The 25627-nt window shown below is 49.4% G+C and overlaps 4 protein-coding genes across 6 annotated transcripts; 2 read left to right on the plus strand and 2 right to left on the minus strand.

Annotated features, from left to right (window-relative positions):
* The first annotated feature begins 614 nt into the window (after positions 1-614).
* Positions 615-8590, plus strand: alg13 (ALG13 UDP-N-acetylglucosaminyltransferase subunit). The gene is made up of 25 exons (XM_088007035.1): positions 615-960; positions 1075-1158; positions 1446-1496; positions 1612-1658; positions 1727-1799; positions 1874-1955; positions 2029-2194; positions 2266-2305; positions 2718-2835; positions 3387-3451; positions 3577-3677; positions 3768-3853; positions 3924-4191; positions 4321-4425; positions 4495-4642; positions 5057-5222; positions 5294-5329; positions 5397-5452; positions 5880-5948; positions 7270-7393; positions 7461-7580; positions 7648-7688; positions 7760-7874; positions 8028-8138; positions 8220-8590. The coding sequence occupies exons 1-25, from the start codon at positions 841-843 to the stop codon at positions 8588-8590; spliced, it is 2763 nt and encodes a 920-aa protein (XP_087863161.1). The 5' UTR covers positions 615-840.
* A 416-nt stretch (positions 8591-9006) lies between these two features.
* On the minus strand, positions 9007-13177 carry LOC106931784 (protein EOLA1). Of its 2 annotated transcripts, XM_015010127.2 has the most exons (4): positions 12954-13177; positions 12823-12867; positions 10553-10812; positions 9007-9430 (listed from the first exon to the last, which is right to left on the minus strand). In XM_015010127.2, exons 3-4 carry the CDS (start codon positions 10809-10811, stop codon positions 9222-9224), a joined length of 468 nt encoding a protein of 155 aa, XP_014865613.2. In that variant the 5' UTR covers position 10812; positions 12823-12867; positions 12954-13177; the 3' UTR covers positions 9007-9221. The 2 variants fall into 2 exon arrangements, with proteins under 2 accessions (XP_014865613.2, XP_087863155.1); XM_088007029.1 differs by lacking the exons at positions 12823-12867; positions 12954-13177 and having other exon boundaries at positions 10553-10844.
* A 2501-nt stretch (positions 13178-15678) lies between these two features.
* Positions 15679-18386, minus strand: opn6a (opsin 6, group member a). Its single transcript, XM_015010104.2, has 6 exons — positions 17778-18386; positions 17433-17638; positions 17259-17358; positions 17067-17171; positions 16779-17002; positions 15679-16710 (listed from the first exon to the last, which is right to left on the minus strand). Exons 1-6 carry the CDS (start codon positions 17905-17907, stop codon positions 16225-16227), a joined length of 1251 nt encoding a protein of 416 aa, XP_014865590.2. The 5' UTR covers positions 17908-18386; the 3' UTR covers positions 15679-16224.
* Positions 18387-18815: 429 nt separating this feature from the next.
* Positions 18816-25342, plus strand: LOC106931781 (serum response factor-like). Of its 2 annotated transcripts, XM_088007019.1 has the most exons (8): positions 18820-19547; positions 19881-20150; positions 20221-20380; positions 23379-23513; positions 24183-24287; positions 24378-24548; positions 24626-24705; positions 24801-25342. In XM_088007019.1, exons 1-8 carry the CDS (start codon positions 19140-19142, stop codon positions 24888-24890), a joined length of 1419 nt encoding a protein of 472 aa, XP_087863145.1. In that variant the 5' UTR covers positions 18820-19139; the 3' UTR covers positions 24891-25342. The 2 variants fall into 2 exon arrangements, with proteins under 2 accessions (XP_087863149.1, XP_087863145.1); XM_088007023.1 differs by lacking the exon at positions 23379-23513 and having other exon boundaries at positions 18816-19547.
* Positions 25343-25627: the final 285 nt, after the last annotated feature.

Here is a 25627-nt window from a genome sequence, read left to right on the forward strand (position 1 = left end):
TCATTTAGCATAATTTCTTCTGTTCCCCTGAGTCTTCCCTCTCAAGTCTCCATCTTTACAAGAGGTTTTGGTTCTAAGGCCGGTGGAGAATCGGGTTGAGGACGTTTTGAAAAGACCCGAGTTGATAGCAGCTCACCGCGGCTGCGTAGTGTCCGTCTCTAGGCAACAGCGTCGGTCCGTAGCGTTCAGGGTCCCTTTAGCTCACACCACGGCAACTTAGCTGACCTTAATATTTCCTGTGTTTTATTTTGGTCATTATTGTTATAATTAGTGTTGATATGTGTGTGATAGGCGAGTCTATCGGACATTTATAGAAATACGGAACAAATCGCGTATCGGTTCAATACGGGACGGTTCCGTATTTTACGGGACGGTTCCGTATTTTACGGGACGGGTGGCAGCCCTATTCTGGTTTGTGGTTAGAACCCAAAAACAGGAACCAGAGCCGAGCACCGACAGGCGGGAATAAAACCGGAAGGTCCGACATCGACTCCGACTAAGCCCCGCCCCCTGCTCGGTGCTCACCTTCAGCCGAAAGCTTCAGTAAATCAGAATTAACGCCATTAATCTAAACATATTGTGAATTTTGTAACTTTCTATGCAACACTGGTTGATTCCTCTGACGTCATAATGATCCGGTTCATTCAGTGCTGCGGTTCCAAGCCAGTGAACGGTTCTTTCCGATCCTCTCTTCGTCCGTGAATGCCTCGCAGACAACGCGCGGTCTGGCGTTCATTAGACCTGATTGAAGTCACCTGGAGGCGCGCGCGGCCGCTTTAGCGGAAGTCACTGAGGTCAGGAACTGTTCCGTGCACGTGGAGCGCGGTTCGGTTCGGAGGGATGCAGAAAGGCCTGAAGAAGTACTTCGTGAACATGGACGAGTACCTGTCCAGTCTGGGTCTGTACCGGAAGATGGTCGCGCGGGACGCGTCCAGCCTGTTCCGGGCCGTTTCCGAGCAGGTGAGCCGGTGCGGGGGGTCAGAGGTCACCGAATGGAGATGATAGGTTTGGAACAGGACCAGTGTTTCTGTGACTGTTCCGATTTGACCCATTCGGTTCGGTTCTGTCCCGCAGCTCTACTTCTCCCAGAACTACCATCAGAAGATCCGACTAGACTGCGCGAGTTTCATGCGGGCCAACAGGTGCAACTTTGAACCGGTGAGTTGGGCCCAACCGAACCGAACCTAAGCTCCCACTGGGGTTTGCCCCAGAGCTGGATAGCATCCTCCCGCCGGAGCTATGCTATCCAGAATTGGGTCGGTGTGTCCTGCTTTTGGAGATGAAGAACCTTGGTGACCTTTGACCTGGACATGTTCTGATTGTTTGGGCTGAAAGAGTGCTGGGTTCAGTGGTTCTGACAGAACCGGAGCCCCGCCCCCTGCCAGGTGCTCACCTGTCTGCTGAGCCCCGCCCTCTGACAGGTCACCTGTCTGTTGTCCCTGCAGTTTGTGGAGGGTTCCTTTGAGAAGTACCTGGAGCGTCTGGAGGATCCAAAGGCGAGTCCCTGTGAGCTTCTGTCTCACCTGAGCTCACCTGGATCCCACCAGCTCAGTGTGTGTGTGTGTGTGTGTGTGTGTGTGTGTGTGTGTGTGTGTGTGTGTGTGTTTTCAGGAGACGGTGGGTCAGGTGGAGATCAAGGCTCTGTCTCAGCTCTACAGGTGAGGTCACATGACTGCTGCAGGTCACATAGTCACCTGGCTGCAGGTAACTTCCAGTCCACCTGCAGGCGGTGTTTCCTGATCTACCGTTACCCCGGGAAACCGGCCACCATCATCTCAGAGAACGACTTTGAGGACAAGGTGGGGTCACTGAGGTCAGGTGTTCAGATTGGCTTCTGATTGGCTGCTGGTGACCTCGACCTCTTCTTGCCTAGGTAACCCTGTGCTGCTCCATCAATGGTCACTATGACATCATCTATGGGCGGAGCTATCCAGCCTCGGCAGCGCTGTGCCAGTGTGAGTGGGCGTGGCCTCAGGCGGGGAGGGGGTGTGGGTGTTTCTACCTGCTCAGGTGTGTCTCTGTGTGCAGCTCTGCTGTACGAGCTGCTCTACACTCAGGTGTTCGGCGTGGAGGGAGGGGAGCTCTGGCAGGCCATGGAGGCCTTCAGGGCTGGAGGTCGTCGCTATAGAAACAGCCTGTCTGTGTGCAGCGATGTTGACGTGGGCTACGACGCACCTGAGGACCGGGTGCACAGGTGAGCCAACCTTCCAACTTCCTGATTGGATGTCTGCGGTCACATGATGTCAGCGTTGGTTTCACCTGCAGGGACGAGGCGGAGGCGGGCGGAGCAGCAGAGGAGACCAAGGTGAGGCTGCCAGCCTTAGGCTCCGCCCACATGTAGCCCCGCTTCCATGACAACAAAAAGAAGATGGTCGAGGAGTGATGATGTCACCGTTTAAATGCAGGAAGAAATAAAGATGGTGGCTTCTGCAGGTCTGGTACAGAATCTCCAGAACCGGATCCACAGGTCCGGCCCGGTGTCTGCTGAACCGGGAACGCACCAAGTAGGCGATTCCATCGGACCGGTTCTGGAGGACCGGATCTGGAGAAGCCCCCTAAGCCTGCATCGTGGCGCCCCCTGCTGACTGTCAGATTTTTTTTTCCTGGCAGTCTGACCGAAGCGGAGTGTCCGGCTCACTCGGACGCATCGGGAAGGTCAGACGATGAAATAGCAGCCTTGCTATACCTGTGGTGATGTCGTGTCTGCTGTCGTTTAGCCGTCTGCTGAGGCTCCACCCACCTCCAGACTCTGTTTGCCCTACAAAGTCCTGAAGTCTCTGGACGGCGACGTCTACAGGAACCTGGAGTTTGACGTGTGGCAGGACACCTGCAAAGGTAATGCAGGAAGTCACCAGGCCAACCTGTTGATCAGACCAACAGAGAAATCAACCAATCAGATCAGTAGAGCTCTGATTGGTTGAGAGGTTGGGGATGGGTTACTGCATTTTGTTCGACATCCTAAATATAAAGTCCAAACTACTGCCAGATTATTAATCCAGCGCCGTTTCTCTTCAGAACTAGACTAGTTCATCTGACTCCTCTTCAGTTTCCATCTCATTCACAACTTGCCTTTTTGCGCAGCGTGATTGGCAGAAAATGTTCAGGTTGGGAGGGGTGAGGGACCAGTGATGCATTCGTAGGGTGTCGGATAAACCATACTCAGTGATTTTGATGACTAAAGCTTATTATTTGAACAACAATTTATACTTGATTTTTGCGATAGAACCATTTTAACAATCGGAAAATGAAAAACTGCCAATACATCGTCCAAACCTACTGTGCTGTGCTGAACTGTTGGTCCCAGGTGAACCGGTCAGCTGATCACAGGTGAGACACCTGGATGAAGTCAGGTTGTTTGTAGTAATCTGATTACTTTGCTGTGACAGAGATGCAGAAGACGGACTACATGGTGTTCGCGGGTCGACAGTACTTCCTGGGAGACAAGTGCCAGGTAACGACTCACTTCCTGATTTGCTGTTCTCCAGACCTTCTGCAGCTGGTCGAGGTCCGGACTGGGAACCTGGACCGGTTCTGGAGGCTCCAGAACTAGGATCAGCCTCGGTTTCCTGATTTCAGGTTCGTCTGGAGCCCAAAGGGAAATTCTACAATGCCTTCATCCAGGAAGTGGGAACCCACTCGACGGCCGTCACCGTGTTCATTGAGGAGCTGGGAGAGAAGTAAGCTGGGTCTGAACCAGAACCCTGTTAGAACCTGGTTCTGGATCTGGCTGTTAGCAGCAGATTGAAGTTCCTGCTGATGTGACGCAGACACCTGGTTCCGCTGACGGATCTGAAACCAGTCAACCCAGTGCCTGCCTGGAACGTGGCGGCGCCAGCCAGGAAAGGAGATCCAGGTGAGGTTCTGGTTCTATTTGGGTTCTGGTTCTGTTGGGGTACACCGTGACCCCTCTGTTCTCTCAGCAGACCCAGAGTCTCGAGGTCAGCGTCATCACCGCCATCGTTACTTCAGGAAGTCCCGCGGTAGCAGCGGGGCAAAGGGGACGGAGCTACTGATACCGCCGCCCATTTCCTATGGAGGCCCCGCCCCCTCACCCCTCCCTCCTCGCTTCCAACCCACAGGTCACCCTCGCCCACCCCTCCCCCCGTCACCAGGGGCCCTGACCTACGACCCTTATGCCCCCCCACACCACCACACCCCTGCAGCAAGAGCCCCACGCTACGGCATGTCAAGGTATAACGCCGTCCAACATGTCCGCCGTCTGTTACACCCCACCCCCAGCTGCTTCATGTCTCTGATTGGCTGGTTTCTGCTCTTCTCTCCGACCCGACCTGACCTCGGGGTTCTGGTTCTACCCTGAAGTCCTACTCGGTTCCTGAACCGTCAGCTGATTGGTCCACATCTGACCTATTACCACCCAGGCAGAAGATATTACCAGGACTACGAGAATTACGCCTTCCGGTCCCGGTGAGTCCACACGACCAGAACCAGAACAGGTCTTTCAGAACCTTCTCCTCCATGTCTTTGTGTTGCTAGCCGCAGTCGGCGCCACCTGCTGGCCGTCAGTAAGGAATGTCAGTTTGGGTTTCCCGCTGAGGCGGTGGAGGAAGCGGCTGACCTCGACCCGCCCATGACCTTCTACCAGCTGGAGGACGCCGGCGATGCCGTCTTCCCCCCCCTGCAGGTGAGCAACCAGAACCAGAACCGGGTTGCTTCCAGATCACAACCGCAGTACTGAACATCGCGGACAGGAGGGGTCCCATCGGGGGTCCCATCGGTCGTGGGTGGGGTTTAAATGATAAGAGTTTGTCATTTAATTTCCTTCAGCCTGAGGTTTTTCCAGGTGTCGATAGCAGAACTGCTGCATGTTGGCATCGTCGGGGCAACGAGGCAGAGGGGCAACATACCGATATCGTACATTGGAGTATCAGGAAAGATTTGTACTGTAGAATACTTGGATATTTCCAAAAGTACTTTAGAACAACTTTTACCAACCCAGCCTTGTTTGCTAGTAGAGCTAGCTGCGGCCATTAGCGCTGCTGTTGAGTCCATTACTGTCTCCTGATTGGTTAAACCTGCTGATGGTGCTCCCACACAGGGCCCTGCTGTGGCTCCCCCCATCGGGGGCCCCTCACCTCCCTCAGGCTCCTCCTACCGGGTGCAGCGGACCGCGGTGGGCCGCCCACCAGCCTCCACGCCCGGCGCCACGCCTGCCTGCTCCTCGGAGGACGACCAGGCGGACGTCAGCACCGTGGAGGACCAGGGTGAGTGGCCGACCTTTCAGAATAAAAGCCTGGGTGAGCGTGCCGTGTGACGGCCATGTGATCGGTTTCAGCCGAGTACGCAGAGGAGTACGTGTTCGGCGCCCAGGGTGAGGATCGGCACGTTGCTGCCATGTTTCCTGCTGGGACAGGAAGTGACATCGTGTTGTGTTGTAGATCAGAGCTACCAGATGCCAGGCGTCTACACAGCCAATGAGCCCGCTGCCACTCAGGTAACGACGCTTACACCTTGCCCTGCTTCCCTGATTGGCTCCAGCTCCTCTCTCCTGATTGGTCCAATCAAACTGCAGCTGCCCTGCCTACTTCCTGTTTCTTCCAGTTAGATGGGCGGGGCTAACACTAGCCCTTCATCATTCAGCATGAATCACTACAGACACGCCCACAAACACCTCAGAGTTTCCTCCATTATGGCCATCAGTCCTCCAATGAAACCCAGACATTTCATTTTTATGACCTTTGACCTTTGAGGTTGGCTGTCAGGTTCCCAGCCATTCAGGTCGTTTTTTCTGTCTGATCTTTGATTCTTTGACCTTGTCTTTGAACTTTTTGGTTGTTTTTCCTTGCAAAGCTTTTTTGCTGCTGCATGTTGGAAACATGCTTCATAAATAAATATATTTGATTTTTGTCTTATTATGAAAGGACGAACAGGAAAGGGGTCCGACCAACTCTCCAAGCAGATCAGACATAACCTACAGCTACACTCCACAGGTAAGCACACCTGCTTCTGCCCCCAAACTCTCTGAGGAGCCTGTTCCCCTCCTGGCCTGTGGGGGCGCTGCACCAAGAATCGACACAAAAACCTCTGAAGACACTGAGGCAACTTCCTTCTTCACCAAATGGAAACAAGATGGAGGCGTCAGATTTTAGCTGTTGGAGGATTTCTCTTTCGTCTTTGGCTAAAGACCAGGAGCCATTTCTGCTGCTAGCGCTAGGCTAACACGTTAACTTTGGTTGGATTTACCCAGAATGCTCTCTCCGGTCTGCTTGGTGTTCACATTCAAACTGAACCCAGACTGAGGTTTGGAGGACCAGAGGTCAGAGGTCAATTAGCGTTCACACCAACGGAACTGGATTTTGACTAGACAGATGGACTGAAGTGGAGTGATGCAGCTTCAGACGTGAGGTCACTTCGTTCATGTAGCAGGATTCCTACATAAGGGTCGTAGTGCGTACCCACTTCCTGCTTTAGCCCCGCCCCTTTTGGGTTAGGGGTTGATAAACTGAGCAGAAATAAAAATAATAGTCACAAACTGACAGGAAAATAAAAGAAAATGTTGCAAATGCAAAACAAATTTCAGATCTTAAGATATTAACATGTTGGTTTAAATATTGGGCTTTTGTGATGTTGCAACGTTTAAGCACTCTGTAAAATAAAAAGATTTCACTTTAAAAATGGAGGTGGTTTTTAACTAACCAGAGGATTAAATGTATCATAATTTAACTCCTCATCCCTGTTAGAAGACCACATTTTATTATATTAAAACTTAAATATAGAATAGATTTCTGGTGTAATATCCACTTTTGAAAATCTTTCTAAAAACTTTAATGAAGTCAATTTAAAAAATGTTTATTGTCTGAAAATCTCATCACAAAACGCAGGAATTGATATTTATTTTTAATTTCTTCTGTAGAAAGTCGTTGCAGGGAAAACTTTATATATAATTATGAAATGAATATCTTTTTGTGGGGGTGGAATAGAAAGCTGCTTGGTTCTTATCGTCATAAGAAAACTGATGAATTATCATTGTAACAGTTTTGGTTCATAAAGTCACAACATTCATAGTTTCTCTTAAAAAGTTACTTTAGTTTTTTATTTTTCAAATGTAGCATCAGGCTTTTCTTAAATAAAATTTATATTGTCATTAATTTGACAGTTTTGCTCCGATGTCTCCAGCGATGAGTTTGGAGCAAAAATATCTTTACTGGCTGCCTCGACTCGTAACCTGAACTCCCTGATGTTCACCTCTAGAGGGCGCAGGTGGGACGGCCCCACCTGTCAGGTGAACTGCCTCAGGTGTGTTTGTTCCAGGTGGTGAAGCCGCTGCCGGTCATCTGCTCCTCCCCCTCCTCCTCCTCTTCCTCGCCTCCCTCGCCGTCCCGGGTCCCGGCCGCCACTCACCTGCCTCCGGCTGCACACGCTCAGACTCGCCCAGGTACGCCTGCTGTCAGTGGGCGGGGCCGCCGGTCAGCCGGGAGATCTGATTGGTTTTCTCTCCTCAGTTTCCATGACGATATCCGCTGCCACTCCCTGGTTGGTCAGCGAGTCGGGCGAGCCTCTGTGCACCGTGCTGGCTCCGCCCCCTTACTCCTACGACCCAAACGGCAGCGACTTGCCCAGAGGTCAGAGGTCACATGGTTCAATCTGGCCCCAGGGGTCGGCTCTAGATCTGATGATGTTTGTGTTCAGACTGCAGGGTCGTCCAGTACTACTACAACCTGGGAGTGCAGGTGGGTAACTGGGGGTAACTGGGGGTAACATGGTTGTTGCCACGTTAACCCTCTGCCCCCTGACCCCCCAGTGGTTCCACCAGAGCTGCTGGCAGCAGCAGGCCTACCCTCCCCCCACCTCGCCGGAGCCGGCCTACCCCTACCAGCACTACCCCCACTACCTGGGCCAGGAGCCCCCCCCCCACGGTGAGTCGGGTCCAGAGTTGATTGACGGAACATTCTCTGTAGAACCGGGTCGTTTGGGCCGGAGCTCAACCCTCTGACACCAGAGTCTGTTTGAAACCAGTCTGAACTGGTGAACTGGGATGTGATGACTCCTTCCTGTGCTTCTGCCCCCAGCGGCCCCCCCTCCCTTCCCTGAGGGTGGCTGTGGCCGGGCCCAGCAGCCACCCTCCTCCTACCCAGAATCCTCCAGGGCATCGGACGGCCAGGCGGAGGCCCAGCCCAGCGGTCGGTACCGGCGCCACCTTCTGACGGTAGGAACTCGATAGACAGGAAGTCTGAACCTCTGATGCTCCTCCTACTTCTCAGGCCCTGCCCCCTCAGTGGAAGGACCCGCCTCCATCATGACCCCGGCGTCTCCAGGCTCCGCCCCCTCAGGACTGCTGTACCCGGATCAGACCGCCCTTCCTGCCGCCACTCTGCTGCACCTGCCATTTGAAGCTCCGCCCCCTGCTGGCTACCTGCCAGCAGCGCCTCAGCCTCCTCTTCCTCACCCCCCCCAACTGCCCCACTCCTCCTACCATCCTTGCGTTCCTCCTCCTGCCCACTGGGGGGCGCTGTCAACCTCAGGCCACGCCCCCCGTGTCTACTGCCCCGTCCCCAGTCCTCATGTGGTCGGCTACATCACCGCCCCCCACCTTCATCACACCCCCACACACTACATGTCCCCCTCCATGTGAACGTTAGCTTGTGGCTAACGGCTCCCTTTATTTTCAGTGGGTGTCGCTAGCAGGTTCAGGTTCAGGATTTGAGTTCAAACTAAAATAAGTCACATGACTGAGATGCACTAGGATGGTTTTCTCCAACATGTCTGCCACAGTCACTTCCTGTTCAGAAGATGGAGGAATCAGAACCGGGTTGTTCTGAATAGCAGCTAATCACAGTGGGAGGCGGGGCTAAGGGGCGGGGCTAGTCCCTCACCTTTGCGAGGGATTTCTTTGTGTTCAGTTCTGGTGCCGGTTTGTTTTGGGTGAATAAAGTTTGTTCCACAGCAGAATCGGGTCAGTTTCATTTCTGGGCTGTAGGGGGCGGAGCCCGACCCGGAGTGACCTCAGCCCCTCCCCCACTTGTTTAAAAAACTAGAAATGAGCAGAAATATTTTAAACCAGTAGAAATTTATTTACAAAAATCAACACAATATTTACAAACATGATGGAAGCTGATGTTGGACCAGACCAGAACCCCTCTGTCTGGTTCTGGTCCGACTGGTCAGGGGGAGGAGCTTACACAGGAAGCAGGTCTCAGCAGAATTCTGTTGCCATGGAGACTAATGATGACCCTAATGCTACTTCCTCATTACTAACGGTGTTCTCATGGCATCAGCTCAGCGGGAATCTCCACGGTCCAGAGGTCGCGACCTCCCGGGGCCTTCAGGGGCCCCTTCAGCCAGCGGGGATTGGACAGCCGGGTCAGGTGCTTCTGCTGTAAACCAATCAGAACGGCCGACCGCTGCAACTCTGCTAGCTCCGCCTCTGGCAGGGAGGTGGGGCACTGCCAGGTCCCGCCCACATCCACCAGGCCTGGCAGGAACAGATGGAGATGCATTCATGACCGGGCTTTACACGCTGCCTCAAACGCACCACCACCCAGGGTCCGCAGGTGGGTGATCCGTCAGGACTGCTGATGCGTTCAGGGCAGCGTGGAAAGTCCAGCAGTCGCAGGTCACCACTTACCACCATGTGCTGACTGGTGGTGCATTCGGGGTCACCTACCTGCAGTGATGTCAGTAACCCGTTACTCTAATCCAGCCAGTTTTTTCAGTAGCAGGTAATCTATTCTCTTTAGTAATTTAATCTGTGCGTCTCGCCACCGTTTCTATACAGCAGCTGAACCGTGGAGGAGATGCACATCTTATCCTGGGAAAACAGGAACTACTTTGGGTTTCTGTCATCAAGTCTGATTATTATAGGCGACTTTGGGCTTGTTTTTAAATTTGCTTGCAAATTTAATGAGTTGCGTTCGGTTTTCTGGGCTTGTTTTTGAACGTGAAGCTGCTCATTTAGAAATAAGCAGAGACACAATAAACCCCAGAATTTGACTGACATCATTTCCCAGATGATCCATCCCGATGTGTCTTTGTTAATGTCCAGGCAATAGAAATATTTATATAACCTGTGAACGACGTCGAGCTTCGCGCTCCAGAAATCTTTAAACATCGAGACGAACATGAACAGATCAATAAACATGAAAACAGCCATGAATGAACGAGTTCACAGCTGAACGTCATTCGTTAATGTTAAGTGTCACTAATCTGTGCAGCCATCTGATTGGAGGAGCTGCAGGGCCGTAACACAGAGGGGGATGGAAGGGGGCTCTAAAATCCTATCTAGAGTTTTACAGACGGTGGAACAAAGAAAAACACACTAAAATTATTAAAAGTTTTTTTTGGGCTGTTGTAATCATTAAACAGTCTATTCTTCAGTTCAACCTCATAAGTAGAGACACATTGTCGATGTTTATGAAATAAATGTTGATTACGTAAGTGTTGGTGAAACTGTAATTTCTGCATTGATTGGTTGTCAGCAGATGCTGAAAGTAACTAAAAAAGTAACTTGTAATCTAACTTAGTTACTCTCCAAATCAAGTAATCAGTAATCCAATTACAGCTACTTTTTCAAAGTAACTATGCCGTCTCTGCCTACCTGCCACCACGCCGCGGCCGAAGCGTTCCCCGGACTCCAGCAGCTCCTGGACCCCGGCGGCGCTCAGCCCCCAGGCTCCGCCCAGCGCCGCCCTCCACTCCTCCCCCTCCCAGTCTTGCCAGGCGATGTGGACCGCCAGGATGCGGTTCTCCAGCGGCGCCAGCAGGGGGCGCCAGCGGCTCTCCACAGTCTTCACCCCGTCCAGAACCAAACCGGCGTATGGCTGCCGGAACGACAGACACCACAGCTGGACCGCCATGCTGCAGAGGAGCATCATGGGAGATTTGAGTTTCACTGGTCAGAGTTTACCCCACCTGCAGTCTAAAAGCTCCGGGAGCGACTTCACTGTGTCTGTGGAGGCAGCTACGGCTAGCAAACGGGAGAGAAGCCAGAATCTCGATTGAATAAAGAAGCAAAGGTCTCAGGAAGAAATGAACACTGAATGTTGAGGCTGTAGGTTCCTTGGGGCAGAAGAAAGTAGATGACCGCATGGAAGAAATTGGCTTACAAATGAAGCAGCACAGTGCTATGTTAGCGGCTATTGCTAAGTCAGTTCAGCTCCAGTTGGAGGATCTCAAAGACTTTAATAAGAAAGTGATAGAAATGGAGAAACAAGTGGATTCATTCTCCAAAGTGAGCCTGCAGCTGAAAGAGTCCTAAACAGTGAAAGATATAAAAACGGTGGAGCCTAAAAACATCTGAGAAGAAGTGGCAAAGGTCAGTGAAGAGGTCGACGTCGTCCACAGGGTCAGACAAATCATTCTGTTTGTGAGGCGAGACGACATCTGGAGGAAAACTAAACTTCTCCCGTTTGCACAGAAGGAGTTTGCTGCAAAGCAGCGGCAGCTTGGCTCCGTTGAAGGCGGACGCATCACGGATGTTTCTCAGTTGAGGACGGAGATGCAGATTAACGGTTCTGGACGGCTCAGTTACGGGAATAAAGATGAAGGGTTTTTCACTCCTAAACCTTTTCCTGCATGTGTTCTACTCTTCAGATAAAAACTGGCGACTAAAAGACAACAGGAACACTACAGCAACGTTCTGGTCGCAGCAACAGGGAATAAAATCCCTTCACTCCCAACTAGTGGCCTGCTGTGACCTCTGACCTTAATCCTACTGAGCATCTTTGTAAGAAGCTGAAACATCTGGAAAAGGTTCCTAACCGACATCTGGAGCGGAGGAGACCCGGCTGACGGGAACCGTTTGTCTTGTTTTATGAGTTTATTTTTTAAATATTGAACGATGTTTGAAAAGAAATGTCTGACTTTAATAAACTGAATTCATTATTACGTTTGTCAGATTCAAGTTGTTTCTGTTTTTTACATGTGTAATTACTGAGAAACGTGGATTATTAAATGTGAAGCTGCTAGTGAAGGAAAAAATGGCTGAAAGATAATTGGCTTCAAAGATTTGGCGTTTTTTGGTGAAACATTAAAAGTGATGCATCCAAATCTCTTAAAACAGATTTATAGAATAAATTGGAAACAACTAAACATTTGTTTAATGAATGTAACGAATAACTAAATTTATGGGAACTATTTCATAACTTTCTGTTTTCTAAAGCCATAAATGTGGATTTTGTTTTAACACCAAATATTCAGTTTGGTTTATTTCTAGTGAATTATTGTAACAAAATATGATATCCATTCATGTCAATATGCAAAACGCTCGGCTCATTCGCTGCTTTCAAACACAAACTTTCCTTTTCAAAACAAATCCGATCAGAAACGCAACACAGTTAACAGTTAATGGAAACGATTAGTTTCTAAAAATATGCTTTTATTTGATTTTTATTCATTTTACTGCTTTGTTTCATTTTTATTTGTTTTCTGTTATTGACCATTTGATGTTTTCTTTGTGTATTCAATAAATACATAAAAAACGTTCACTGCAGCAGAATGACGTCACCAGGTCTCACTGCGCCTGATTACGTCATACTGATTAATTTATTAGAATTGCAGGAAATATTGATAGTTGATCAGTTTTCTCTCCGGTCCGAAGTCTCGACTTTTAACTTCAGGTTCGGATTTTTCTCTTCATACAACCAGGACCAGGACCAGGACCAGAACCAGAACCGGGCTGTTCACTGTTCATCAGTGAACAGCCCGGTTCTGGTTCCAGCAGCTGGCAGCAGGAGGAGGAAACACTGTAAACAACCCAGTTTTGGTTCTGGTCGCTTTCAGTCTCTCTGCAAGAGGAGCTGATGCTCAGCAGAACCATCTGCGGGTTGAGGATCCAGAACACCCGAAATGGACCCGATTATAACCCACCTGAAGGTTTCGAACCCGACCGGAAGTCCTCCCCTGACCGTCAGCCTGCAAGAAACCAGGTGATTCGCTTTTGATCGCAGTTGCTAAGTCCAAGCGCACGCGCAGAAAAGCACCGCAAACCGATGCCGAACCTTCAGAATCGATCCGCAGAGTTCGGAACCGGCGGTTCCTTCTCCGTCCTGCTGTTTTCTTCTCACCGTCCCGGATCTGCGGGGCGGTGTCGCCCTCTGCAGGCCGGAAACGGTAAGGCTGAGGTTCATGTAAGTTCTGCTCCCTGACCAGAACTCAGTACACCTCGCGTAAATGGACCTCGCTGCAGCAAACAGGAAGGGGCCGGACGGACCACTGTCAGTCTCAGACCTTGTTTGGAAATGGGACCATTGTACTCCGGAAGTGAAGGGGGCGCTATTTCCTATATTTTCCGCGGTCTTCCGTTTAAATTTTCTTTTGAAATCTGTGACATATCTTCATCTGTAGGAAGGAGTTTCACTCTCACCACGTATTTGAATTTTTCTCTTTTATTTACTTCAGCGCAGCTCACAGTTTTTAACAAATTCTGTAGATTTTGGTGTACTTCTATCTCTGCTCCTTAATGTTGTAAAAGATATGTTCTTCACTTTTGTGAGAACATACCTTTTCATTTTCTTAAGGAAGTAGAGCTAATTAAATGACATAAACAAGACCTGAAAGTTATTCCAGTTTCACTTGATGGAATATCTTCTTATTTTAATAGGCTTTTATTTTGAAATTATACATCAGATCAGGTTGAGATTTGCTGGTTGTGTCTAGAGGTGTCCCTCTTTTTAGCATTGCTTAATGTCACCAACAATTCAAAACCTCCTCCCCACCCCATTGTTTGAAAAGGGGTGCGGGTTGGAGTCCCCCCTACCCCCTCCTCTCCGCTGTTTTTATTTTATTTATTTTTTTAATTAATTTATTTATTTTGTTTCGACTCGGCGGGAATTTTAATGTTTTTGATTGTTTATTCAATGTTACAGGCTTATGTTCCCTGAAAGCACCTTTTAAATAAAATATATAATTATTATAAATACTCACTGCTTCAAATAAGGACGTTGCCATGGTTACTGCTTCACGTGGTGGCAGACTTCCGGGTATTTGTACTAATTTACATTCATATGTGGAGGCAGAAAAGGTGCGCGGCCTGAAGGTTTCGAACCCGACCGGAAGTCCTCCCCTGACCGTCAGCCTGCAAGAAACCAGGTGATTCGCTTTTGATCGCAGTTGCTAAGTCCAAGCGCACGCGCAGAAAAGCACCGCAAACCGATGCTACTGGGTTTATATAAAGAAAAGGTGCGCGGCCACGTGCGCGCGCATGGCTTCATGCGTCCCAATTTTTTGTGCGCCGCACTTTTCTAAATTTTTCCGTACGCCAAGTTTTAGTGTGAAAACTGTGTCTTCTTTCATGCATCAGGCCCCAGATCTCACCGGAGGTCTTTCTTTCCCCTCGTTGGCGTTTCCTGGGTCCAAACTCCGATCCAGCCTGACGGACCCGCTGCATGCAGTCATTCATCACACCACTAGGTGGCTCCAAACATATGTGTTGATTAAAAATCTCATAAATACATACAATTATAATTATTTTGGTTAAAATTCACATAAAAATACATATAGGCTTTTCTGTTACACCTAAAATCAGCATGATACTGCCTAAAATCAGTTTTAAAAAGTGGAAATTCGGAATAATTTTAACAATGACATAACAGCAACTTTGATACATTTACTCTTTAATGTATTTATTAAAAAAAAACAACAAATAAACATAGTGGTTATGTTACAGTGTTACCACTCCCACGCCACTAGAGGCAGTAGCAGGCCCGAAAAGATGAGACTAAGGAGCAGATATAGAAATACACAGAACTACAGAATTTGTTAAAAACTGTGAGCTGCGCTGAAGTAAATAAAAAAAGAGAAGTTCAAAAACATTCTGAGAGTGAAACTCCTTCCTAAAGGTGAAGATATATCACAGATTTCAAAAGAAAATAAAAACGGGAGACCGCAGATAACATAGGGAATAGCACCCCCTTCACTTCCGGAGTGCAATGGTCCCATTTCCAAATAAGGTTTGAGACTGACAGCGGTCCGTCCCGCCCCTTCCTGTTTGCTGCAGCGAAGTGGACTTGCTTCCAGTGGAGTGAGCCAGCTGAGCTAAAGCAACTGCAGCTCATTCATTTAGGGTTAGTTAGAATTCACCTTCAGCTTCACTGCAGTTCCTCTTTTGACCGACAGGGGGAGGCAGGCGGAGAAATATTCATGATGAAATCAGAGATTTTAGAGCTCAGTGTGTTTCTGATTCATTAGCGGAGCAGAAGATCCACTGATGAAGATCCCAAGCCCAGCTCCTGAAAATCAGCCCCACAGCATGATCCTCCCTCCACCAAACTTTAGACCCAGTGCACTTCTACGTTCAATCAATCTTTATTTTATAGCTGTGTTACACAAGAACAGGCAAAAACAGTGAAATAAAAGAATTAAATCCCAGTGAGACAGGAAGCAGCAAAACCTGATGCAGTGAAATGACAGATTGTATTTTCTATACAAGGGACCCAGAGGAAGCATGAGAAGGGCTTGGGTTCCAAAAGGGAACCTTTGGGTACCCCAAACTTCAGAGGAGGAAAACTGATCTAACCAGACAGAAAATACATTTAAAGGGCTAGTAATCTGTGGTGGTAATAAATGGCACATGGTGCCATTTATTACCTAATTCAGTTGCTGTTCCCTTCAGTTGGTATAAAGATGCTGCACTGACCCAAAATGACTTGAGAGAAATTTGATTTTAGAATTTAGCACCTTGAAATTGGGCCTCTATCTCTTTAACAATTCTTGCTCTTTCTCTCCTCAACGTCTAACATTTTTACCAGCAGCAGTTCCTGCAATGGACTCAGCAGATGTTTACCAATTGCTGCTGGCTAGTCTGAAGGAGCAGCAGGTCTGAGGAGGAGCTGCGCCTGGAAGGCGGAGCTAGGTCCACCTTGGTGTTTTGCACAGCTGAAGAAAGGGATTTCTCAAACATGAACGAATCAAGGGAACACTCTAGGTTTGATTCTAACATACTGGAAAGATAAAATTTTACACGATAAAATTTTTTAAGTGTGACTGGTCACTTCACTCAGCAGGGAATCGGATTGTTATTTGATGATCAGAGCCAGACCAAAAGGTTCTCACTAAAACTCAGTCTAAAGGTTGGAAAACCTGAATCTAGAGGTATATCTTTACCTGACCTCTTCAACTGATTTGGTACTTTTACAAGAGTGTCTCTAGATGGGGTTAAAGGTCAAAGCAACCTGGTTCTTCTGTTCTGAAGGCCCAGAGGATGGAAATGTTCCCAAATCATGGTTGGTTAAGGTCGGACAGAGTTGCAGCATCAGAGTTCAGGTGTCTTGGTCAGAGTCTGACGCACTCAAACTCAGAGCTGGCCTCATGCGCAGCGGCCATGTTGATGAAGAATACCTCCTTGGCATCAGCTGGTGAAGTGCCAGGCAGCGGCGTCTCCTTGCCACTACCCAGGGCAGCAGCCTGAGGGCTCTGGTTCATCGGGGAGTACTTCTTTTCAGAGTGGTTCAGGGGACCTTTGAATCTGGCTCCTCCTGTGGCGCGGCGGCCGTGACCTTCTGCCTTTGGTCTGAAGCGCTTCAGCCTGACGGCGTCTTTGGCGTTCTGGGTGCAGGGAAGCAAGATAGCCACATCTTTACGGAACTTGGAGCTGAGGCCGAAGTAGATCAGGGGGTTGTAGAAGCTGGCGGACTTGGCGAAGAGGCGAGTGAAGATACTGGTCAGATTAGGCACGTGGAAACCGCAGGCAGACCACATGGAGACCACTGCATAGGGAGACCAGGCCAGGATGAAGGCCGTGCAGATCACTATGGAGACCTGGAGGAGGAGACCAGAGCCGTTAGACCTGCTGAGTCACAGAGACTCAGAGACTGGTGGGAACTCACGATGGTGACATCTCTCTCGATCTTCCTCTGCCGGTCGGTCAGGTCTCCGTTGGCAGAAAGGGCGTTGCCCCTCTTCACCGTGTTGATGATGGACACGTAGCAGAAGAACATGATGAGGACTGGCACGAAGAAGCAGAAGACGAAGATGGAGATGATGTAAGACCGGTAGACGGCAGAGTAGCTGGCTTTGGACCAGTCGATCTCACAAGTACCGTACCCCCGATCTGCAGAGCAGCAGCAGTGAGGGGCAGCGCCGGAGGTGGGTTTGGATCAGAACTGGGTTCCTACCTGTGTAGCTGCCCCAGCCTAACAGCGGCGCTGCGGACCAGAACCCGGCTGTGACCCAGATGTAGAGCAGAGAGATGAAGACAGAGCTCCTGGTGATGCGATGAGCTGAAACACAAAACAGAGCTACAGGGTCAGAAGGACCTTCCAACCGAGGTTCTGAGAGTACCAAGATGAGTTCTGCTGGGCCCAGACCTCTGTTGGGGTGGCACCCTTTAATGTAGCGGGTGAAGCTGATCACCGTCAGGGTGTAGATGCTGCTGAGACCAAACACCAGTGTGAAGAACCCGTCCACCTGAAAGAGAACCACAGAGGAGTTCTTTCTACCTAAAGCAGGTCAGAGGAGTCCATCTACTCCAGTAGAGATACCTGGCAGGTCCAGATGGAGGAGACGAGGTGGCTGCTGTCTTGAAAGACGTTGAAGATCTCAATGATGCCTCTGGAGTAGCCAAACACAGAGATGCTGGCATCGGAGATGGCGAGGTTAAAGGTCAGATAGTCAGTGGGCTGCAGAGACGCTCTCTGTCTAAGGAGGACAAAGAGGACGATGCTGTTCCCAAACCAGGACATCCACCCTGGGGACAGAGAGGACAGCGAACCCACCGATCAGGGTCAGTCAGTGCGCTGCAGAGGACAGTGAATGTCGGACCGAGGTCCAGGAGGTTCTGTAGAACCTCCAGAAAGTCCAGAAAGTTCCTCTGGTCCAGAACCCACCCAGTAGCAGGAGGTAGACCCCGATGATAGTCTCTCCCTGGTCAGATAGAGGGGGATCCCTGCCCCCCCCTGTGCTGAAGCTGTGATTCTTCCAGGCGGGTCCGGGTCCGGTGGCGTTGCTAAGGGACATGTTGTTGTCTGCGGTCTGACGGTCCGCTCAGCAATGGCTCTGCTGGTAATCTGAGGTAAATTTAGCGGCTGATCCTGGTTCAGCTTCCACCTGGCGTAGAACCAACACCCAGCCCGGGAGGTCACAGGTCAGGTCACCATGGAAACCAATCTCTGATTGGCTGGATGATCAGGTGGAGCTTTCAGTTCTGCTATGCTTCCTGTCTGGGTCAGAAACACCTGAACTCAGATCAGCAGCAGGTTCCTCTACTGAAACCTCCTCCTTCTCCTCTTCCTCCTCCTCCTCCTCCTCCTCGTCCTCCTCCTCATCCTCCTCCTCCTCGACTTCTATCTGCACAGCCATGCCCTCTTGCCGACCGGGTCCACTGAGTTAAGGGATACGATGGAGAGGTGGGTAAAGGAACATGATCTATTCCAGTTAGTAAAGCTAACTCTTACCCTAACCAACATTAAATAATAATGTTGGTTCATGCAGATTAAACTGATTAAAATTAAAATTTGAGGGAAAGAAAATAAGATCCAAAGGAAAGCAGGTGAGATGAGAGAAGATCAATAATATCAGCACTCAGATACAATATTTAGAACATTATAACACAGGAAACAGTGATTTTTGTGACGATGAAGAGTGAGTAGAACATGTTATGAAACATTATCAAAACCTTGAAAAGATGAAAGATACAAACAAATTGAAGAGTTGGAGAAAAAGAAATGCTCTGCCTTTATATTGGACTTTATTTATAATAATTATTATTACTACAATAATTTAACATAGTTATAATAAATTCGTTGATTTTATTATTACAACTTTATTTTTTTGGTTATCTAAAGTAGGTGTTAGAAAACTGATTGACGCTCTTCACCTATCGGTGGCAGTAATGCCGCATTAAGTTGTTTGTCAACCACAAGAAGACGAAGAAGAAAATTCACACAGGAAGTGCGGTGGTCTGTTGCTAACGACGTTGTTAGCTACGGGTGTCCGGCCGAGAGCTTGGAGCCCCGGGTAGCGAACCTAATCTGTCCGGAATGAGAACTTGGAGCGCCGGAAAACCGTACTGCATTTGTCCGCAATGAGAGGTGGGAGTCCCGGGAGACTGCCTGAACTCTGCCCAGCCGGAGGGCTCTGAGCCGGGGAACCTAACCGATCCCGTCCGGCCAGAGAGCTTCGAGCTTTTGGGAGAATTTACACCCATCGTGGCTTCAGGACTACGGAGGGCAGGAAGACTGATCGCCGTGATGACGACCAGAACCGGGGCAGGTAACGGCAGTGTTGCGGTGAGCTCCGCGGGACCCGAACCGACCGCTAGACAGGACACGGACGGCGAACCTTTCGAGGACCTGGAGTTCAGCACCGAGGTGGTCTACAGCGGCTCGGATCAGGACTCGGAGTCCGGGGACGATGAGGACGCCGTGGGTTCCGGCGGGGACCGGAGGGGCGTGAAGCGGGAGCGGAGCGAGGACGGTCAATCTGGCCGGTCCTCCGGAGGCCCGAACCGGGCTTACAGCGACGGAAACCCCGCGCTGTCTGGAGCCAAACCCGGGAAGAAGACCCGAGGCCGGGTCAAGATCAAGATGGAGTTCATCGACAACAAGTTGCGACGGTACACGACGTTCAGCAAGAGGAAGACCGGCATCATGAAGAAGGTGAGTCCGGAGGAATTCACGGGAAATCCCCGGAGTTCAACACACCGGGCCCGGTTCTCTGGACCCAGTTCGTTGATGCTGGTCATGTCACCTGCAGCTAAGATGGTGACCAGATTGTCCAACCCAGAGACACCTGAGGAGAAACAGACAGGTGTGTGGAGGTTCTGTGGTTCTGGGTTGGGAATGAATCAAGAAATAATGTTAGCTGATCAGAACTGGGTCAGGTTCTGTCCCGTCCATGGTTCTGAACCGTCGCTAGTTCTGGTTCTGACCCATCCCTGGTTCTTACCCGTCCCTGGTTCTGACCCGGTTCTGGTTCTGACCCGTCTGCAGGCCTATGAACTGTCCACCCTGACTGGGACCCAGGTTCTGCTGCTGGTGGCCAGTGAGACGGGTCACGTTTACACGTTCGCCACCAGGAAGCTGCAGCCCATGATCACCTCGGAAACGGGCAAGGCGCTGATCCAGACCTGCCTCAACTCGCCCGACTCGCCGCCGCGCGCCGACCCGTCCGGCGACCAGCGCATGAGCGCCACCGGCTTCGAGGAGACCGACCTGACCTACCAGGTGGCCGAGGCGGACACCACCGCCGAGGGCGCTAAGGTACGGGGCAGACGGATCGCCGGTCCGTCCGGGCCCGGTTCTGTTCACGGCGTCTGCTCTGTCTCGGTAGGATCCTGTGAAGCCGACCTTCGGCCCACCTTCCTCCTCTTCCTCCGGCCCCCTGCAGAGCGGCGCCCCCTCCTGGCAGCCTCCGGCCTCCTCCAGCAACGGCGCGGTGCTGAAGACTCCTGCAGGTGTGGTTCTCCCTGGAGGACTCACCTTGATGTCAGGTAGGAGGGCGTGGTCTCTTCTAACCAATCAGAAGCAGCCTGGCTGCTGAGACATTGAGAGACAGCAGGCGCAAATCGTGGCACCGGGCTGCCACGACCTGACACAGGCTGCAGCGATCTGCTACTGGCCCCTGGCTACTGGCCCCTGGGACGGTGCCTGTTGCATGAAAAGGACAGCAGGGGGAGCTCTGACTATGTATGTGACAAAATATCCTGTATGTAGAGAAGAAGAGAACACAAGAGAGAAAAGAGAACTGAAGCTGAGCTACGTCTGATTCCTGCTTATTTCCACTATTTCAACATAGCAGCACCACAACAGAGCCTCGGCCAGCTGCAGCTTAACCATCAGACTGAAAATGTATGATTTTATTTTAAACCAAAAACAAAACCAAACAAAAAATTGCACGCACCGTCACGGATTGGGTGGGATATACACCGCAGCTTCTGTCAGATTGAATATCAATGAATTTATTAAAACAAGAAAGAAAGGAAGAAGGGAAAGAAAACGTTGTTTTCTTTTGCATTTCCTCTTAATTGTTGCGTCTCTTTGCAATAAGCTAAATACGCCCTGGTCTATTTTTTACAGTCACAAATATCAATTTAAAATGTCTGATATAGACACATTTAAAGAGCCTCAGTGAAAACATGCTTATATACTCTCAACTCTGGTGCAAAAAACCTGATTGAAAATCGATTTATTTACTGCGGAAGTGTGTTGCTCTCACATTATAATAATTATATTGTACAAACATGATAATATATTGTATAACTGTAATATTCATATTGTACAAACGTAATAATTATATTGTAAAACGTGATAATTTCATATTCAGAAGGTTGTACAAAAGGGTATGGTTGTGTAGGAGATTTCCTATGCACCCTGAATGCAACACAGGTGTGCAGCTCGGTGACCCCCACAGAGAAAAATCAGCGAAAGAAGCAGCTGAATGACTGTGTTCATAAACCTGTAAGTTTAATGTTATCATTCATTATGTTTCTGTTGGAGAGGTAATGTACCAGTATAGTGTATTTACAGCTTGATTTATCTTTATGTAGCTGGTTCTAATTGGCTTGTATTATTCTGTTTGTTTACAGAACCACACACACACACACACACACACACACATACCTGCTTCATGCACATTCTGGCAACCCTAGATCAAGATTAAAAGTTGAACTGGACTCCTCCTCATCTGTTCTGCATCCACACAAATCTAATAATGGTTCTGATCGGACACTCTGAAGCGATTGCTGCCAGCTCAGATCCAGAACTCTTCCCAACAAAGGTGGCGGTATTATGCTGGTAGTGCAGGCACAGTGAAGGCTATGGCTAACGGGAGTTTGTCATGTTCATGCATGGTTTAAAATATTGAGAAATACTGATGCTGTTTTGATTCTGATTGAAATCAGTAATAGGATCCACAGTCTGAGCTGAACAGAAAATCTTCAGCAAAGACATCTGAGCCTTTATGATTGAAGAAGCTGTCATTCTGTAATAATCGCCTTCAGCCATTTCCCAAATCAAAAGCTACAACCAGCAGCCAATTTCAGCTTCGTTCCAGACGGTCAGTCAGGATCCTCCACGTCTAGAGAGTCGGACTGACGTTTCCTGTGCCGTCCCATTCTGTTCAGACTACTGCGTTCTGTTGGAGTTCAATCATTTTTATCTCTGTGCATCACCAACGTCTGTTTGCAAGTTTCTGGGACCAAAACCTCAGTTCGGGATGAGTGTACACTTAATCGATTAGATTTGAATAAGTATAAAAACTGTTTTTTAATGCTGAAAATCATGAAATGTTACAAGAAATACATGTCATACAAATGAAACAGACACACAGTTACATTCGCCGTCCAGCGCTGGGCCACACTTAGCAAACCTTAGGAACCAAGTGAAGCAGATTGTAGCGAGTTTAGCTTTTCTCCACAATCCCAAAGAGTAATCAGTGTCAGTCTGTTTACCAATGACTGGCGACAGACACACACAGCATGGTGGTAACCCTCAGCATGTGCATGTAAGCAAATAAAAGATAAAGGAAAACACAGAATACATAAAAGTTTGTACAATATAATTATTATAATGTGAGAGCAACACACTTCCGCAGTAAATAAATCGATTTTCAATCAGGTTTTTTGCACCAGAGTTGAGAGTATATAAGCATGTTTTCACTGAGGCTCTTTAAATGTGTCTATATCAGACATTTTAAATTGATATTTGTGACTGTAAAAAATAGACCAGGGCGTATTTAGCTTATTGCAAAGAGACGCAACAATTAAGAGGAAATGCAAAAGAAAACAACGTTTTCTTTCCCTTCTTCCTTTCTTTCTTGTTTTAATAAATTCATTGATATTCAATCTGACAGAAGCTGCGGTGTATATCCCACCCAATCCGTGACGGTGCGTGCAATTTTTTGTTTGGTTTTGTTTTTGGTTTAAAATAAAATCATACATTTTCAGTCTGATGGTTAAGCTGCAGCTGGCCGAGGCTCTGTTGTGGTGCTGCTATGTTGAAATAGTGGAAATAAGCAGGAATCAGACGTAGCTCAGCTTCAGTTCTCTCTCTCTCTCTCTCTTTCTCTCTCTCTCTCTCTCTCTCTCTCTCTCTCTCTCTCTCTCGTTCTCTTCTTCTCTACATACAGCATATTTTGTCACATACATAGTCAGAGCTCCCCCTGCTGTCCTTTTCATGCAACAGGCACCGTCCCAGGGGCCAGTAGCCAGGGGCCAGTAGCCAGGGGCCAGTAGCCAGGGGCCAGTAGCCAGGGGCCAGTAGCAGATCGCTGCAGCCTGTGTCAGGTCGTGGCAGCCCGTGGCACCTAAGCAGCTGTCACCGGAAGTGCCGCGATAGCTGCCGGTGCCACGATTTAAGCTCGGCTGGAGACATTAGACAGGAAGTGGTTTTCACTTCCTGTTGGCGTTCACTTCTCAGCAGCATCGTGGTTCTGTTCTCTGCTTCTTACGTCGCTCTGTGGCTCTGCCCCCTCCCTTCACCTGTCCACAGGTGCCCAGCTGCCCCCCGGCACCCACACCATCCCCCTCAGCCAGCTGCAGGGCCCCGCCCCGGCCGCCACGCTTCAGGCTCCGCCCACTCAGCCGGCCACGCTGCTCCGCCTCCCTGCTACCGTTTCTCTGACAGGTCAGCATAGGCTCCACCCCTTCTCTCTGAGTGGCTCATGGCAACAGCTTAAAGCATTCTTATTGGTCCAAACCAGCTGAGGTAACATGATTTGGATCAGAACCAGTACTTCTCCAGTCGTGAGAGGAGGACTTCTCTCACTACTTAAAAATTGTCCTTGTTCATGGGTACCTGATGAGCAATCCTCCGGCCACCAGGTGGCAGCAGCGTTCACACTGATCCGGTCCCAGTGCTCGTGAAGCAGTGAAGCATCTCAGCCCATTGCTTTGCCTCTTTGCTCATCTGCTTCTGTGTTCGGGGATAAGCGGCTCGGTCGCTTCCGGTCTTTTGATCGATTTCTCAGTAAAACAATTCATACAATCAGGTCAAGATTGTAACTTTCAGTTTAATTGGCAGCTAACAAAATGGTAAGATAAATAAATAAACACATTCTTGTGTGCAGGAACGAGTTTTTCATTGGGGGACACTTACCGGAAACCTGAGAGAACCGTAAATAGTTGGCAGAAATGTCATAAACAACGATGTCATCATGTTACTAAGTAACACATTACTGTAACCTGACCCCTTGTTTCAATATTATTGTAGGCTCCTGACCTTTGACCCATTCTGGCCCTGCTGTCTTTGGTCCATGTGGACTCAAGTGTGATTCTGGTTCTGTCTGTTCTGCAGGAGCCGGAGTCTCTCAGCAGCTGCAGACCATTCAGGTTCAGCCCAGCAGTCAGCAAACGTCCAATCACAGCGGCTCTGACACATGCAACCCCGCCTCCTCCACAGGTAACCCCTTACCCACAGGCAGGTGTTCAGAAAGAAAAAGACTTTTATTGTGACAGGGCTCTGATCTACTTCCTGTCTGTGTCTTGGCAGCCGGTCTCTCTGTGGTCTCTTCCTCCTCCTCCTCTTCCTCCGCGGCGGGTCACATGATGTACCCCAGCGGTCCCACGGTGATGTACGCCACCCCAAGCCCCTCTCTGGCCGACGGCGGCTTGACCGTCCTCAACGCCTTCCCCCCCAGCCATGCCCCGTCCCACGACCCAGGTATGATCCGTTCACGGCCGGGCCGGGTTGGAACCAGAACCAGAACTCTGATTGGTCCCTGCGGCTCTGTGTGACAGGTGCAGTCCAGCAGGTCTTCCTCACATCTCTTCCTCCGGTTGCTGCTCAGATTCCGGTTTCTGCTGTGCAGCTGCACCCGGTAACACACACACACACTCTCTCTCTCTCTGCCCCTGTGGTACCGGGTTGAACTGACCCCAGAACCAGAACTCTGACGACTGCTTGTTTGTCCAGATGGTGATCGGCGCACCCGGCAGCGGCGGGGGTGGCCTGGCGGAGCTGCAGGTGGTCAGTCTGGACGTTCACCAGTCCAAGGAGAATTGAAGGTCATGTGACCTCATCACCTGTCGAAGGAATCCTTTCCATTGGACTGATGACTACGTAAATTATACAGGAAATTTTCAAAATAAAAGCCTCGATAGAGGAAGCTGGCTGGAAAATAATGGAATCATGATGTCATCATGATGTCAGACCGACACAGACCTGAAGATGAGCAAACTTTATTTACACACTGCTGTTTGACGGACAACACTCCTGAAACCAGCAGAGACTGAGTTCGGAACTGGTTCAGGGACTGGGACGGACCAGTTCTGATCCTGTTCTGACTGCTGAGTGAAGAAGAGCAGTTTCACTGATGATGTAGCAGAATGGATCAGTGCATGGTTCTGATAATTCTTCTCTGACCCGGTTCTGACCCAAACAGCTGATCAGGTTTACATGAAGACTGTTGTGTTTTTACTGAAACGAATAAAGTTTTTATTGCTTCTGGAAACTTATTCATGCTCTTCCGTTTGTTCCTTCTAGGCTCTGATTGGTTGATTCTATGGTTACCAGAGAACTCTGACTGGGTTAACAAAAGGTTAGCCTCAGCTAGCTTAATGCTGACCTTTGACCTAATTTAGACAAACGCCAAAGGCAGAACTCGGTGCTGGACCGGTCCTGGCGGTCCGACTCTGGACAGGCAGACATGTTAACATAGATAGTCATCAGGTAGATCTGCTGTACAGATGAAGAACTTTGCATTCTAGATGTAAAGACCCAGGATGGATCTCAGCTGCTCT

This window comes from Poecilia mexicana, unplaced genomic scaffold, assembly GCF_051168715.1.
Source record: "Poecilia mexicana isolate PSO_F unplaced genomic scaffold, ASM5116871v1 scaffold_1, whole genome shotgun sequence".
In the NCBI taxonomy this organism is placed as follows: Eukaryota; Metazoa; Chordata; class Actinopteri; order Cyprinodontiformes; family Poeciliidae; genus Poecilia; species Poecilia mexicana.

What these genes read in the sequence shown, in the direction of transcription:
- LOC106931784 (XM_088007029.1), bottom strand. Translation starts at nt 10,829, where the DNA reads ATGATGCTCCTCTGCAGCATGGCGGTCCAGCTGTGGTGTCTGTCGTTC. An exon ending in CGGCCGCGGCGTGGTGGCAG is followed by an intron (nt 9,431 to 10,552) that starts GTAGGCAGAGAC and finishes TGTTCCTGCCAG; the next exon opens with GCCTGGTGGATGTGGGCGGG.
- opn6a (XM_015010104.2), bottom strand. Translation starts at nt 17,907, where the DNA reads ATGTCCCTTAGCAACGCCACCGGACCCGGACCCGCCTGGAAGAATCAC. An exon ending in GGTCTACCTCCTGCTACTGG is followed by an intron (nt 17,639 to 17,777) that starts GTGGGTTCTGGA and finishes CTCTGTCCCCAG; the next exon opens with GGTGGATGTCCTGGTTTGGG. An exon ending in AGGGTGCCACCCCAACAGAG is followed by an intron (nt 17,172 to 17,258) that starts GTCTGGGCCCAG and finishes TTTGTGTTTCAG; the next exon opens with CTCATCGCATCACCAGGAGC.
- LOC106931781 (XM_088007019.1), top strand. Translation starts at nt 19,140, where the DNA reads ATGACGACCAGAACCGGGGCAGGTAACGGCAGTGTTGCGGTGAGCTCC. An exon ending in AGACCGGCATCATGAAGAAG is followed by an intron (nt 19,548 to 19,880) that starts GTGAGTCCGGAG and finishes ACCCGTCTGCAG; the next exon opens with GCCTATGAACTGTCCACCCT. An exon ending in CTGCTGTGCAGCTGCACCCG is followed by an intron (nt 24,706 to 24,800) that starts GTAACACACACA and finishes TTGTTTGTCCAG; the next exon opens with ATGGTGATCGGCGCACCCGG.
- alg13 (XM_088007035.1), top strand. Translation starts at nt 841, where the DNA reads ATGCAGAAAGGCCTGAAGAAGTACTTCGTGAACATGGACGAGTACCTG. An exon ending in AGAACGACTTTGAGGACAAG is followed by an intron (nt 1,800 to 1,873) that starts GTGGGGTCACTG and finishes CTTCTTGCCTAG; the next exon opens with GTAACCCTGTGCTGCTCCAT. An exon ending in GTGGCAGGACACCTGCAAAG is followed by an intron (nt 2,836 to 3,386) that starts GTAATGCAGGAA and finishes TTGCTGTGACAG; the next exon opens with AGATGCAGAAGACGGACTAC.